Consider the following 14,290-nt stretch of genomic DNA (forward strand, 5'->3'; position numbering starts at 1 on the left):
TCCTGCTCATAAGACATATATCGGCAGTTGGCAACAAGAACTTCCCAAACCACTGACACTATTTAAGGGAGAAGTTTTTAAGCATCAAAAAAAGCAAAGAAAATTAAAGGGCCTTGATCAAACAAGATTTTTTTCTTAAAACTGGCCCTCGATTCTCCTCTGTGTTAGCGCTGAACTCGTGACTGTTGTACTGCCATTTGGGTACATGTATCAAAAAGATCGTTTTTGCTGCGTGTTGCATGCTAGCAACCAAAAACTCTGAATATCAGTTTTTGGTAAACAGCATCGTAAAAGAAATACGTGTTGTATTACACCCAGTTTTGCAATAGAGTTTCCTGAAGAATGAGGCAAACATGATATTTTAGAGAAAAACTGAGTAATCGATGTCAATGTCAAACAAAAAATACATCAAAAATACTGACTTGTTTCCCCCCTCCGGCTTGTACTCACTACGTAGCAAATGAAGGTCCTTTTAAGGTACAACCACATTTAAAGCTTATTTTTTCAGCCTTTATGCTCCAAAATACCCTAAATCCAATACAGAATCAAATCCAACACTAATTTTTGACAGTTACTCCGTACCTAAGTAATTGTTAATGATTACTTGACAAGGAAAACAAAACTTTTGCGATGTCACAATTTCGCTTGCTTTTGTAAAAGGTTGAAAGCATTTTTGCTGGCAAATGCAAGGAGCATGACGTTCAGAGGTAAGGCCTTGCTCCTGCAAGAACAAGAACCATCCCACGGTGACGGCAGAAAGACTTAACTCAAAGAACTCAACCCAAGGTGTAATCTGATGCTCAGGAAACCCATTTCGTCACCAGAGGTTATTTTGCAGAAAATATTCCAGGAAAAGAAAATGTAATTAAAATGAAACACTTACTGGACTGTATGCTGAAGGAAAGTTTTGTCCGTGGAGTTATCGGGGGTGGCGTCACTTGGGAGCTGGGAGGTGATGGTGAGACGGAGAAACGTCTTTCGCTTGAGATGACGTTTATGACTTGGCTTTTTGGTCTCTGCGGTCTCAGCGGGCTGATCTGCACAGGGACAGAAGCAGTGACAATCCTAGTCATTTCACTGCAGCACGGCACGAGTACAGGCTGATGAGCTTCTACTGCTCATCAAGGTGAGGCAGTAAAGGAATACGTGTCGTTAGCGAGCGGCAGACCTTGGGATCGCTGTGTTCTCCCCACCACCTCCTGAACAGTAACGGGGCAATGATAACTTACAATACTTCCGATATAATGCAGTATTTCAGAGCAGCTCTGTGGAAAGGGACCTGGGAGTCCTGGTGGCCAACAGGATGACAGTGAGCCAGCAATGTGCCCTGGTGGCCAAGAAGGCCAATGGCATCCTGGGGTGCATCAAGAAGAGTGTGGCCAGCAGGTGGAGGGAGGTCATCCTCCCCCTCTGCTCTGCCCCAGTGAGGCCACAGCTGGAGCACTGTGTCCAGTTCGGGGCACTCCGGGTCAAGAAGGACAGGGAACTGCTGGAGAGGGTCCAGCAAAGGGCTACGGAGATGATGAGGGGACTGGAGCATCTCTCTGCTGAGGAAAGGCTGAGGGACGTGGGGCTGTTCAGTCTGGAGAGGAGAAGACTGAGGGGGATCTTATCAACGCTGATCAGTCCTTCAAGGGAGGGTGCCGGGGGGATGGGGACAGTCTGTTTCCAGTGGTGCCCAGTGACAGGACAAGAGGGAACGGGCACAAACGTGACCACGGGAAGTTCCATCTCCACCTGAGGAGGGCCTTCTCTGCTGTGAGGGCGGCAGAGCAGTGGCACAGGCTGCCCAGAGAGGTGGGGGAGTCTCCCCCTCTGGAGCCATCCCAAACCCGCCTGGACGCCGTCCTGTGCCACTGCTGGAGGTGCCCCTGCTCTGGCGGGGGGTTGGACTAGATGATCTCCAGAGGGCCCTTCCAACCCTGACCATTCTGGGATTCTGTGATTCCCCTCTTCCCAAGAATCCCAGTGAGACTGAACGCACACACCTTCCCGTAGCCTGGCACATTTTTCTGTGAGGCAATGAGCCGATTCCCCAAACACTTGCTTAGTAACAGTTAAGGAAGTCCACATCCTACACAAGATTATACAGCATTCAAAATCTTTTCTTTCTTCTCATGTGGCTCTACTTCCATTTTTACTATTTATTTCTTTAATTATTTGCATGGTCAAACTCTCTTCTGAGGAAGACATAATCTGTCCAGAAACACTTTCTTGATGGTGCACGTTTGTGCTTATGTTTAATTCCCTGAAATATCTTATTGATTTGCTCTGGCCGCTTCATAGTCCATTTACATACATCAGAAACCCTGAAATGATGCCAGTAATTGGATGGGCAACTAATGCTGTTGTTAAGGTGATTCCTTTTACTGACTTTAATTCTGAGCTCTGCTGTTTGCTACCCATCCACCAGCCCCCATATTTCCAGTAATCATAGTGAAGAAAGGAATTTTTTGTTTCCAGGAGATGACAGAAAATGGAGCAGCAGCCTGAAGAGGGGTATTACATCCAAGGTGCTGCATTAGGACAAAACAGAAAATGCTCAGCAGCAACCCGTGCTTTTTTGCAGAATTTTGTCATTTCACAATGTTTTTTTTTTTTAAATAGTATGTTGTGAAGGAGAAATCTAAAATGAGGTATGAGTGCTTCCTCTTATTTTCAGAAAACAAACCTTAAAAGGGTTCGCACAAAAGGCTGTCTCTCTGACACCCTTCTATGAGAAATTAATGACCACAGAGTACGTAACTTTTTTTTTGAAAGTTCATCAAGACCTCAGGGTACCCTTTCAGAAATTTGCCTGATATTAAAATACAAGTCCTAAAGACTCCAAAGGTTTCTTATGTCAAGATCTTTTAAAGCATATTTTTAGTAGAATGGGTAGGCACAGTAATCACTTTCTCAGAGGCACGTAATTATAAAAAAAAACCTACGGAAAGCACACTAATTGATTAGGAAAGCTGCAATGCCAGAATCAAGAGAAAACCCAACAACTAGAATGAAGTTCCCAAGTTAACCTGCTCTGTAACTACTTATCTCAAATAAATTTTAACATCTGTCATTGACAAGCTTGGTCCTCTTCTTGAAGCTTCGTATAAATCATGGTTCTGCTAGGGAATATGAACTCTTTGGAGACCACTAATCCATAATGAACCTATCGCTAATTTTTTTTGGTCTAACGAAAGCAGGATCAATAGTGAGTGATGTTAGATGCCACTAAATCAATAAAATGTACAGCCTGTTATTCTGTTTTCTTACCCAGGCTTTCAAATGGTCTGTTAACTACCTGGCTTCAGTGTTAGGTTCGCTCGTGGAATCAAAGAACTAATAATGAGAATTTATGTTAAAGAAGTTTATGCGATACTTAAAAGAAGATATAAATCTCTGGAAAACTATAAAGACATTACTGATCATCTTCACATACCAAAGTGCTTCATTTATCTTCTGGTAAGATCACAGTAGTACCAAATCTCTGTAATTAGGGCTTGGATTTTGATCAGTCAATAAATTCACGATGAGCACAGTGAAATTTGGGAAAAAGTATTTAACCCATACAACTAGAAAAAATGGCCGCGGAATGCTCCTTTTTAAAGAAAATGCAAAAGCTCCGGCAAATAATTCTGCAGTTTTATAATCTTCTCACGTTCTTGCATGATGATTCATTTGATTGATAAAAAATGAAGTTCCTATATCACAAAGTCCATCACTGTGATGGAAGCACTCATTTCGTTAGACAATGTCGTCTTTGAAGAGAGTAGCAGAAGCTCCGCAGAGAGGGGAATGACCGCTGCCTGACATGCCTGCTGCGCCGCTCGCTTGATATTCTCTGTCCATTCGGCATTGTGCTTACAATTACATTGCACAAACCAATTAGTAGCGAACAACACAGGATCCAGAACAGATTCATACATAAGGTTATTGATGCATCCTTCCCTCGTGAAAGCAAACCACTGATAACTACCTATTTGTATTGGGCGAAGAATAAATTAAAATACGAGTGTTGTCAGGCAACAGATAATTGTGTGTGAGCGCGTGTGTGGGGGATGAATATCGGACACCGGACTTTTGAACTGCCAAGCACAAGCCTGCTATTTGCCAGCTACAACTGGCACAGGCTGGTTGTGAACTGTGGTGGCACCCGGACGAAACAGGAGCGACACACGCCGAACCCTCTTCTTAATAAACAGACACGAGACAGAGCCCGCGATTAAGAGGCTGACCACACGCTGTGCTTCTGCACATCGATTATTTTGACACATCCCACGACGCGAACGCATCAAGGGTTCTCATTTACTGCATCTCACCCGTGACGATATTGGGCGCGGGTTTTCCAGGCTGCTGTGGATCCTTCAGCAATGCCTCAGACCAGACTTCCTCGCACGGTGTCGCTCATAAGAACATCGTGTGAGATGTGCCCAAAGTCATACCGAAGTCGGCCCCGCGGGGGGCTGCACATCGTTCCTACCCCCTGAGCCGCCTCCTCTGTCGCAGAAAGAACAAAGAAGGGCTTGACCGATCTGGTGTTGACAAGTCCAAGCTGGCTGTTATTCCATTCTTTCATTCATTTTCTTGAAGGTACTTATGAATTGTCATCATACTAAAGAAAAGCCTGTCTGCTGCAGTCAAACTCCCAAATACGTTAGAAGTCAGAACTAAGAATCCATTGGAAAATTCACTAAATAACTGAAATCTTGTAATCAAATTAGCGATGGTACAAGTGAGTTCTAAAATTCTCAACAGAAGGAACCCAGTGATGATGTTAATAAATCTCATAACCAAGCGTAGTTTATTACTAAAATCTCACTTTAAATCTTTATTTTAATTTCCTTTTCTATTCAAATCTGGATTCCAACTTCTTTGGAAGAAAAAAAAAAAAAATCCTTAATTTTTCCCCTCTCCATTTCATCATCATCTTTTTTGAAGCCTGCAAACTTTCTGCTTCCAAGGTCCTAGTGCAAGATAAATCAAAATGCCTTTTCCTTCATAAAACACAGCAGTAACAGTGCTTTGGGAGCAATTTCAACTTAAAAAGGGAACTTGCACACAGTGCAGCCCACAAAAGCAGAACAGTGGAAAAGCTGAATTCCTACCCACAAAAGATAACAATGTCCCTTTTATGTCATTAATAGGGGACATATGTCTCTGGAGTGCAAAAATTTCAAGACAAATTTTATCTTTAAACTTCTTGACATTATCTGTACGAAATTCCTGAAGACGGCAGTGGGAATTGTACTGCCACTCTTGTAAACTGATCTCAAAAGCGTTTCCTCTATTTCACCTACAAGCGAAAATGGAACACGCTAACACCGCGCATTAAAAATTGACTTGCTCATTTCGGAGCTCACCAAGTCCTTTGCAGATACTGAAAAAGCAGAATTTTTCTCTCACCGGCAAACTCCTTTTCATATTATTGATCTGTGGATTTCAAGAAGCTTAAAGTAACGGTAAGTAATGAAATCTGACATTTAATTGCCCCCCTCCTCTATAACAGGGGAAAGTTAGTCATACCAGTCACCCACTGAGAGCTCTTGACTGGCAAGTGTGGAAAACTGGAGTCAAACCGTGTTGGGCTTTGCTCATTTTTGTTCTTCACATGAGAAATGGGAATACGCCTTGAAGGGTTATCATGTCCTCCTTTCCAGCCAGCATTTGCGTTTTTCCAGTCATAAGCAATCTTCTCCAATCTCCAAGACCTCTCAGAGATGACAGTGACCTTGCAGTGACATCAACCAGGTCTCCAGCATCCTTGGACACCTCCCACCTGGTCTCATGGATTTTTGCAAGTCCAACCAACTGAGCTGCCCTGAAACACATTTTTTTTTCTGCTGTGGCTAGTGATCTTCTCCCACAAGCTCTGCTAGTCCGTTTGGGGATCTGGGAGATGCGAGTGCAAGCTGCACCATCGCAATTTTCAGGCTTCGGCAAAATACAACTGCTCCAATGTGCAGAGTTGAACGCATTGCACCAAAAAGATGAGACATGGTAATCTATGCAAAATGTATTTCCTGTCTGAAAACACTCCAATGATGCTCACCTGGCTGGCTTTGGCAGGAGGAATCTCCATTTAAACCAACCAGGGCTGATCCAAAATTTACTCAAGTCAATGGAAAAACTGACCGGTTTCGAATAACTTAGGGTGAAAAGCTTGAGATGCGCGAATGGGATTTTATCTGAGTTTTTTGCTGAGTTAATACTGGGCCTATGGCCACAACAGACGAAACAACTCTGATCTTCCACGATGTCAGAAGACACATCTGAGAGATTAGCTCATCTCTGGATGGAAAAGGAGGAGCAAATCCAGAAAACAGAGGAACTACGGCTGAACACCGAACTAATACTCTGCTACAAACACCAAACAGAAAGCCTTAAAGGATCTAGTCACCACAGGTCAGAGGGAAACTGTTTCGAAAGCCCAATGTAAATGACACAGCCACCAACAAAAGACTCTGCTGAGTTAAAAGCTCGCTCTACCAGCACTTGTGCAAACCTTTAAAAGAACATTACATTTATTTCTGGAGGGCAAGTTTTAAACTATTGGCCTCAGAACAGGTGCCCAGGCAGAGATTTGGAGGTTACTGTCAGTTCACGCACTCCCTGCTCCAGCTTAAAATGGCCTCGATTTCCATTTCAGAGCTAAAAGTTCCCCAGTTACCTAAGCCTTTAGGACAGTTTCAGTGAATTAAAGATATGCCAAGACGAGAGGGCTTAAGAAAGATATGCCCTGTAGTTAATATTCTTACACACAGTCACCGGTGGAACTGCTTACGATTTTCTGCTCAAAATAGCCCTTCAAGAATACGTAATTGCCATGCACGAAATGACCTTGTAACATTTCCACCAAAAAGTGTCTTGCAGGTGTCAGCTGAATGATGAGAAAACCCATCACGATCTATTGGGAACCATAAATTCAAAAGGCCGATAAAATGGAAGGACTTATTTTACTTAGGATGTACCATTCGTTCCTTTTATCCAATATAGTTTTGGTAACATTTTCATATGAGCCACCATCATGTTTTTACACTGTAAATAAAAACTGTATTTTTGATTCATTATCACATATTAACATCGCAGCGTATTCCCTTAGAGTTGTTTTTGGTCTAAAAATAAACTAACTTGTAAAAAACAACATTTTTATTTAAAAAGAGAAAGAGCACCGCTCAGAATTAGATAAAGCATTACTTGCTAATAAAGTTACCGTTTCTGAAAGGATCACTGCTTCGGACTGCTGCAGAGAAATATCAGTTGATTTAAATTCTTTATCAAATATCTCCTGATGTTTGCTGTTCCTTTTCTCCTTCTTCTTTTCTTTCTTATCTTTATCTAGGTCATCCTTGTCCAATTTATCTTGAGACCTAGAATGCATCTTTTTTGGCAGGAGGGGCTCCAACACAAACCTAAAAAGAAAATTGTTGTTGCTTAGATCAATAAAATACTATTTTCAAACCACCTAATTCTCATTTACCTATTTCCCAAAAATCTCACTTGGGTTAACGATGCTTTCTTAATCCAGGAAAACTCATTAGAGAGAAAAGGAGGGGGCAGAAGGTCATAACAATCATAATTGTCTTACAATAAAATTTACAGCAGAACTGCTGAAGAACCAGCGCTGCGTATTTCCTTCCTCTGTAGTAAATTTACAGGTTTACAGCTACACAAACTCTTGAGTTTCACTGGATGTGCTTTACATAAAAATGAGTTTCTCACTCAGCGCTCCCACCGTATGTGCTGGGGCTATACGTGTGCTCCTGGAAACGAGCACTGGATGAGCGCGGGTAATTGTACAACGCCATAAAGAAGTGTCAGCCCCACCTGCCCTGCATCGCGGCGGCGGGCCGTACGTCCACAACGGCTTTCAGGATTTCTTTAAAAAATAGCCAAATCTCCGAATCCCTCCTGGACTTCTTTTTTTTTTTTTTTTTTTTGGGGTGGAGAAAGAGGATGTGTTTACTCCCCAGAGAGGGAATGACAGTTGAGAAATTGTTTTGCAGAGGTGTAGTGATTTACCGTTGAACACGCACAACGTAAAACGCTTTCTACTCCTTGTGACTCATCAAAATTACAGTACCTTTGCACAGAAAAGCAAACAATATCACCCTTAATGCAAAGGAAACACCTATAGATTGCAGAAAAGTATGACTTATAGAGGTTTAACCACAGCCACAAGCACTGTTCCTGTCTGAAACACCACCCTGTGTGTGTAGGTTTGGTTTTGCACACATGCCCAAGGATACATATCTCCATATGAGTGTGCGCACATATACTCACAGATCATGGAATCACAGAATGGTTTGGGTTGGAAGGGACCTTGAAGACAATCTCGTTCCACCCCCCTGCCCTGGGCAGGGACACCGCCCACCAGCCCAGGTTGCTCCAAGCCCCGTCCAACCTGGCCTTGAACACCTCCAGGGATGGGGCAGCCACAGCTTCTCGGGGCAACCTGCCCCAGGGGCTCACCACCCTTGCAGGAAAGAATTCCTTCCTAACATCTCATCTAAACCTGCCCTCTTCCAGTTTGAAGCCATTCCCCCTCGTCCTATCACTCCATGCCCCAGTAAAAAGTCCCTCCCCAGCTCTCCTGGAGCCCCTTTAGGCACTGGAAGGGGCTCTGAGGTCTCCCTGGAGCCTTCTCTTCTCCAGGCTGAACCTCCCCAACTCCCTCAGCCTGTCAGATCCACACCTCTGCTCCCCCACAGCGTGCCCTGGTGAGGGAGAGCCATGAGGGCTGAGCTTACTTGTTACTGATATTACAGATAAACTCAAGAATCAGTAGGATAATAACGAAGGGCAAGGTTAGTTTCCAAAAAGCAGATGTGTTTTCCCACCTGGAATGCTTCAAGGCTGTGAATAAAGGCAAGGCTGATATACCATTATCATCAGCTCTGCAATTTTTACATTCCATGACTATTTTTTTTCTGGCTACAAAGGAAAAAATCTTTAAGGTTCAATGAACTTTTCAAGGAAAACTTCACTTTTTAGAGTTTTTATTTTGTTGGGAAAGCACCACTCTAAGAAATAATGGAACTCCTTTTAGCTAATTTTTCTCAGCAGTTGAAAGGCATCTCTCTTATCTCACCTTTTTTTAATGATTGGTTTAAATAAAAGGTAAAGAGATATTTTGCTGTTAACGTGCGAAAATATTATCTGGGAAGATTATTTTATGATTTATGTTATAAACTAAAAAAACTACTAAAATCATACCCTAGTTAAAATTACAGTGACAGATTTTTTTTTTAAATCATTACATTACAAAACTGAAACCAAACCAAAAACCCCCCAAACAAATGAAACCAGCTTACTTTGTAACTTTGGAAAAGTATTTACTATGCCACGGTGATGCCTGCGCGAACAGGCCACAGCCTTCGCTGTGAAATACTGAGGGTTCATATTTTTGACAGTTTGCAGTGAAGTTATCCTAATCACCTCCATTAGCGGCAATATCCAGCAGAAATATCCAAAATTATTATTTTTTGTTGTTGTTCGAAGCACTGAAGGCCCTTCAGTTTTCAGTCAGTTAGCTCGTTTGATGGGAAGATGCTCAAACCAGTACCCGCAGAAACGGCCCCTGCGTCATTACCTGCCTAACCAAAGTCAAAATCCCATGGGGTGGGAGACAAAACCAAAGCTTTTTCATCCCATTTTACAGACAGGGAAAAGGGAGGGCAGTGACTTGCCCAGGGCCACAAAGCGCACCGGTCACAAAGCCCGGACCAGAAGACTCTCCTTCCAAGGCCAGGCTGGACGTGGCCTTGGGCAACCTGGGCTGGTGGGAGGTGTCCCTGCCCAGGGCAGGGGGGTTGGAACTCGATGATCTTCAAGGTCCTTTCCAACCTAAACCATTCTATGATTCCAGGACACCGTGTGTTTCAGCCACCCGAACTGGGTATTTTAGCCGCTTCTGCCGGGCTGCCCTGGGCTGGAGGGCAGGGACAGCCACCTCACAGGCTGACGGCACGTTTACAAGATGAATTGCCATTCTTCAGACAATGACTGATTGCTTCCCTTCCAGGCATTACTATTATTAGTACTATTAATTATTTGGACACAACGTATCGGTGATAAAAAGGGCCGCGCTCCTACTCGAAGTACATCAGGACTTCCAACAGACGGCAAACCCCAGAGGCAAACTGGGACTTCCCCCGCTCCCAACCACTGCTTCTAAATGCTCAGATTTGTACTTCCAAGTCCCATTTTAAGCAGTGAATAAACCCAAGGTCCTTTTTTAAAGTCAGAGTTTTATTTATACATAGAGCTGGGAGTTGTAAAACACCTACTATGTCAATGTCTGCTTTGAGTTTGTACTGTTTAAAAGCTCCAAAGCAGGAGAAGCTGGAGATGGTATAAAATTTAAGTTGGGAGATCTGGGCAAGACAGTCTGTTGGCTCCATTTTTAATTGTTTTTCCTCACTTCATCTCTAATCTCAGACTTACCATATGAAGAAGGGGGAAACGGAAAGCAGGAAAGGACAGCTGACCATAAACCCAACCAACTGTGGTGGGTACATGGGTGAACTTCTTCCAAGTTAGTCACGACAAACCACCCACATGATTTTTACAATCATTTGAATCTTTGAGGTCTTTCATTATGTTATTTACATCTGATAATTTTTCTTCTCCTGCTCCACTGATCAAGCAAATGAGCACTTCTTTCAGGTCTTCTCAGTGATGATAGGTGCTCATTATCTTTCCCTCACACTTACTGCAGCTGGATTGCCCCGGGCTTGGAGCAGGACCGGAGCTGCACCGTGATCTTTGTGAAGTTTTCTTAAATATATATACTGAGTAGACTCATGAGATCCTCAAAAAACTGCTGAGTGACACCTATCTCAACAAAGCTGGGATGGAGATGCAAAAATTAGGAAAACATCATCCAATGGAGAAAGCAAACCAGAAATAATTATTTTGTAGGGAAAAAGAAAGAGGTACAGGCAGGCAGGGAAAGAATGAGTATTTTTCTTCCAAGATAAAATAAAGTTGCCCACTAACCTGGGGTGGTCGTTACTCCCAAGTTCCAGCAAGACAACTTTTGCGGATGAATTAGTCAAAACGCGTCATTGTCTCTGCTGTCCTACATTTCTATCACCGTGACTCACCGTGTATACATTCCAGAGGGTAACGTAATGAGAGCTGAATTGCGCTCTGTTTGCAGTTCTTCCCAATGGGTAAATAAACTGTTTGTAACCAAGGTAAGCATCATGTTGGTCCTTAGGTGCTGTATTTAATTTTACTCAAGGCTTTTACTCTCTAGTCAGGTAATAACTCCCTCTGAAGGTGCACAAGGGACACAAATGTTTCTAGCACAAGACAGCAGCCCTCCAGGCTTTAAAAAACTGCCGCCTTGGCCAAATATTGAGTTTCTGGATTATGGGAATGCCTCGGGGGAGGAAGAGGGAGAAGGGACTTCTGAGGCTGTATGGAAACCCCAGAAGGAAAACAGATTATCTTGTTCTTCTGAGGGATGCGACTGTGAGACACGGCTTATCAACAGAATTCCCAGTTCTTGTGTGAAATATCTTGATAAGTCTTGAAGTACAATCTTGCCATAAGCAGCTTTTCCTCTGGCAGCAAAAGCGAGAAGAGATGACTGAGCAGTTAGCTAATCCCTTCCTTCTCCCGAGCTCCACCTGCTCACCGCGGCAGGGCTGGCTGAACACACGTCTCACCACCGACTTTGCGAAAGATCGCTTCTTGCAGTACTCTGAAAGGGGATAATTTATCTCCTGTTTGGTTTTTTTTTTTGTTTGTTTGAATGCTCAGGGGGTTTTGTTTATCTTCATTTTAAAGAGGACCAAGAGCAGCATTATATTTATCTTGGTTGAAAATAAAGGACAAGGAGTATATCTTGAGATAAATATCTATATAGGTGGGGTTATTTAGCCAATATTAGGCTGTGACTTAAAAGCACCATCCCCACCCCACACTAGTTACTCACACCGTTGTCTCACATTAACGTTTGTGGGATTTCATGATGAACTAAATCTGGAATAAAATACACCAGGAGAAGATCCAACCAAAAAACCCCACAGTCCCTTAGGAGATCAAACAGACGTCACACTGCCACCTGGGGCTCTGTAGGATTGGAAGGAGTAACACCGTGAGAGCACTGAGATTGGAATTGGGTGGTGACAATCTTCAAAACCTCTAGATGTGCACACCGAATCACGCTTTATGGAGATAAGCCCCGAAAGACTATTTCTTACGCACCCATCCGAACCAGGTCGAGAAGGTGTGCTGTCGGAGGAGATGGAGGACACCGACGCAACGGAGAGGGGTCTGGAAGACGATGGCATGGTGAAGGATCTCACCATAGACCGTGGGCGACTGCCCCGTCTATCATCGAGGCTTGAAAGCTGAAATAAAGAAACATAAGATCTTACTTAAATCACAATGTAGCTGACATCTGGCTACACACAAAAAAATGCGGAATGGCTTTTCTTCCATGTGGAATTTTATATTATTTAATTACACATCACGTTTAACAACAAAGAAAAAAATTCTAAAGAAAATCCTTTTAAAGGACTAAGAGGAAATATGTATAATTTTAAATATATTCCAGTAATTCATTTGCTTCAATGGAATTTACATGCTTTTTTTACATCTGGGCTTTAAAAAGGAGCTTTTTACAAGAAATTTCTTTTTTTTAAACCCATCTCTGCAATTGAAGTGACTGCCCTGTCAGTACATTTGAATGAAAAAGAGTTTTTAAAAAACAAAATAAAAAGGAAAAAAAAAACCCACTAAGAGGAACTTTATGTCAAGAGAGCCAATTTGCAGAGTGACATCTAGGTTAAGAAAATATATGAAAGATTTTTTTTTTGTTTCAGACAATTTCAGAGTTCTGAATATTTATACAAGCTTTGTTAGTCATTAATAACTGATATATGCATAAAATAATTGAACTCTTTCAGTCAACAAATAAGAATCTCATGCTGTTTAATTACAGGTATATTTTCCACCCTGTCAACTACTGGTAAATTGGCCTTGTACAAGGAAGACAGAAGCGATAAAACTCCATCAATCCTGACAAGTCTTACCGGTGGGTAGAGTGAAATTAGAAAGATAACACCACCTGCGTTTGACTTTCCAGTCATCTCCCCGATGATGTAAATGTATATTATTGAAGTGACTGACATGCAAGTATCGTTAATGTCAATTATTCCTGCTCTCCTTGGGAATAAATTACTATTTGAACTTTTCTCTTCCTAAATATATTAGCACGATGGGATTTGAAGGACTACAAATGGAACACCACTTTGAAGGATCCCGTAAAGACTGGCACCTTCCCCGTAACATCTCCGTGTTCCCATTAAAAAAAATGTCATCGCTAAAGACACAAGTGAAAACGAATCTCTGAAGGAAGGCCCCTCATAAAATACAACGGGATACTTCACTGGCGCGTACTACTCCACCGAGGCTTTGGGCACTCGGGGAACGTCACTTGGCACGGTTTTGCTGCCCCCGCCTGCTGTAGCATCTGTCTTGCCTCCCCCTATGATGCTCTGCTTGTCACTGAGCAGAGAATCACAGAATCACAGAATGGTCAGGGTTGGAAGGGACCTCTGGAGATCATCTAGTCCACCCCCCCCGCCAGAGCGGGGTCACCTACAACAGGTTGCACAGGACAGCGTCCAGGCGGGGTGTGAGTGTCTCCAGAGTGGGAGACTCTCTGGAAAGAGAGCTGAAGCTCTCTCCCTCAACATATCCCACATCCTCCACTCTTCGGGTGGGATTTTCTGTCTGATTTTGCAGAGATAAATTGGAATCAAATTCACACCCTGTTTATATTGATGTGATTGGTGTAACATCCATAAACTCAGTGGCGTGCACCCACTACTGACCACAATCAGGCCTGGATGAAGAGCGTGCTGGCTTAAGGCTGTTCAGGCGTATCTTGGTTGCTTCATTCTTTTTAGAATGAGTTTAGTGACAGCTGCTCATTTAGGGGCAGAAGTAAAATTGGAGAACTTGTAATTGTTATCAATTTCTTTTTTTTTTTTTTTTCTCTATTCCTCAATCTTTCATTTCTCATTTATTAAGGGCTAGATTGTGACGGAGCTCCCATCTGATATTCTTGCCTTGGAGGGTTTAAGGATGGGAAGGCAGGGAGGGCCTGGAGGGCACATGTCCTTATACTGGGGCCTCCAGAACTGCAAGCAATATTCCAAGTGGGGTCTCCCCAGAGCAGAGCGCAGCAGAGGGGCACAGTCCCCCCTCGCCCTGCTGGCCACGTGCTGGGGATGCAGCCCGGGGTGCGGGGGGCTCGCTGGGCTGCCAGCGCACACTGCCGGCTCTTGTC

At 43.2% G+C, this 14,290-nt stretch overlaps 1 protein-coding gene across 1 annotated transcript in view; it reads right to left on the bottom strand.

Annotated features, from left to right (window-relative positions):
• Nucleotides 1-14,290, bottom strand: part of DOCK1 (dedicator of cytokinesis 1) — a 304,390-nt gene that overhangs the window by 14,053 nt on the left and 276,047 nt on the right. The window contains exons 48-50 of the mRNA XM_009892748.1: nt 12,199-12,344; nt 7,193-7,391; nt 884-1,037 (exon numbers count right to left, since the gene is read on the bottom strand). Of these exons, the coding sequence (XP_009891050.1) occupies nt 884-1,037; nt 7,193-7,391; nt 12,199-12,344 (499 nt within the window). The remainder of the gene's footprint in view (nt 1-883; nt 1,038-7,192; nt 7,392-12,198; nt 12,345-14,290) is intronic.

The sequence above is a fragment of the Charadrius vociferus genome, unplaced genomic scaffold (assembly GCF_000708025.1).
Source record: "Charadrius vociferus isolate BGI_N301 unplaced genomic scaffold, ASM70802v2 scaffold38, whole genome shotgun sequence".
Classification (NCBI taxonomy): Eukaryota; Metazoa; Chordata; class Aves; order Charadriiformes; family Charadriidae; genus Charadrius; species Charadrius vociferus.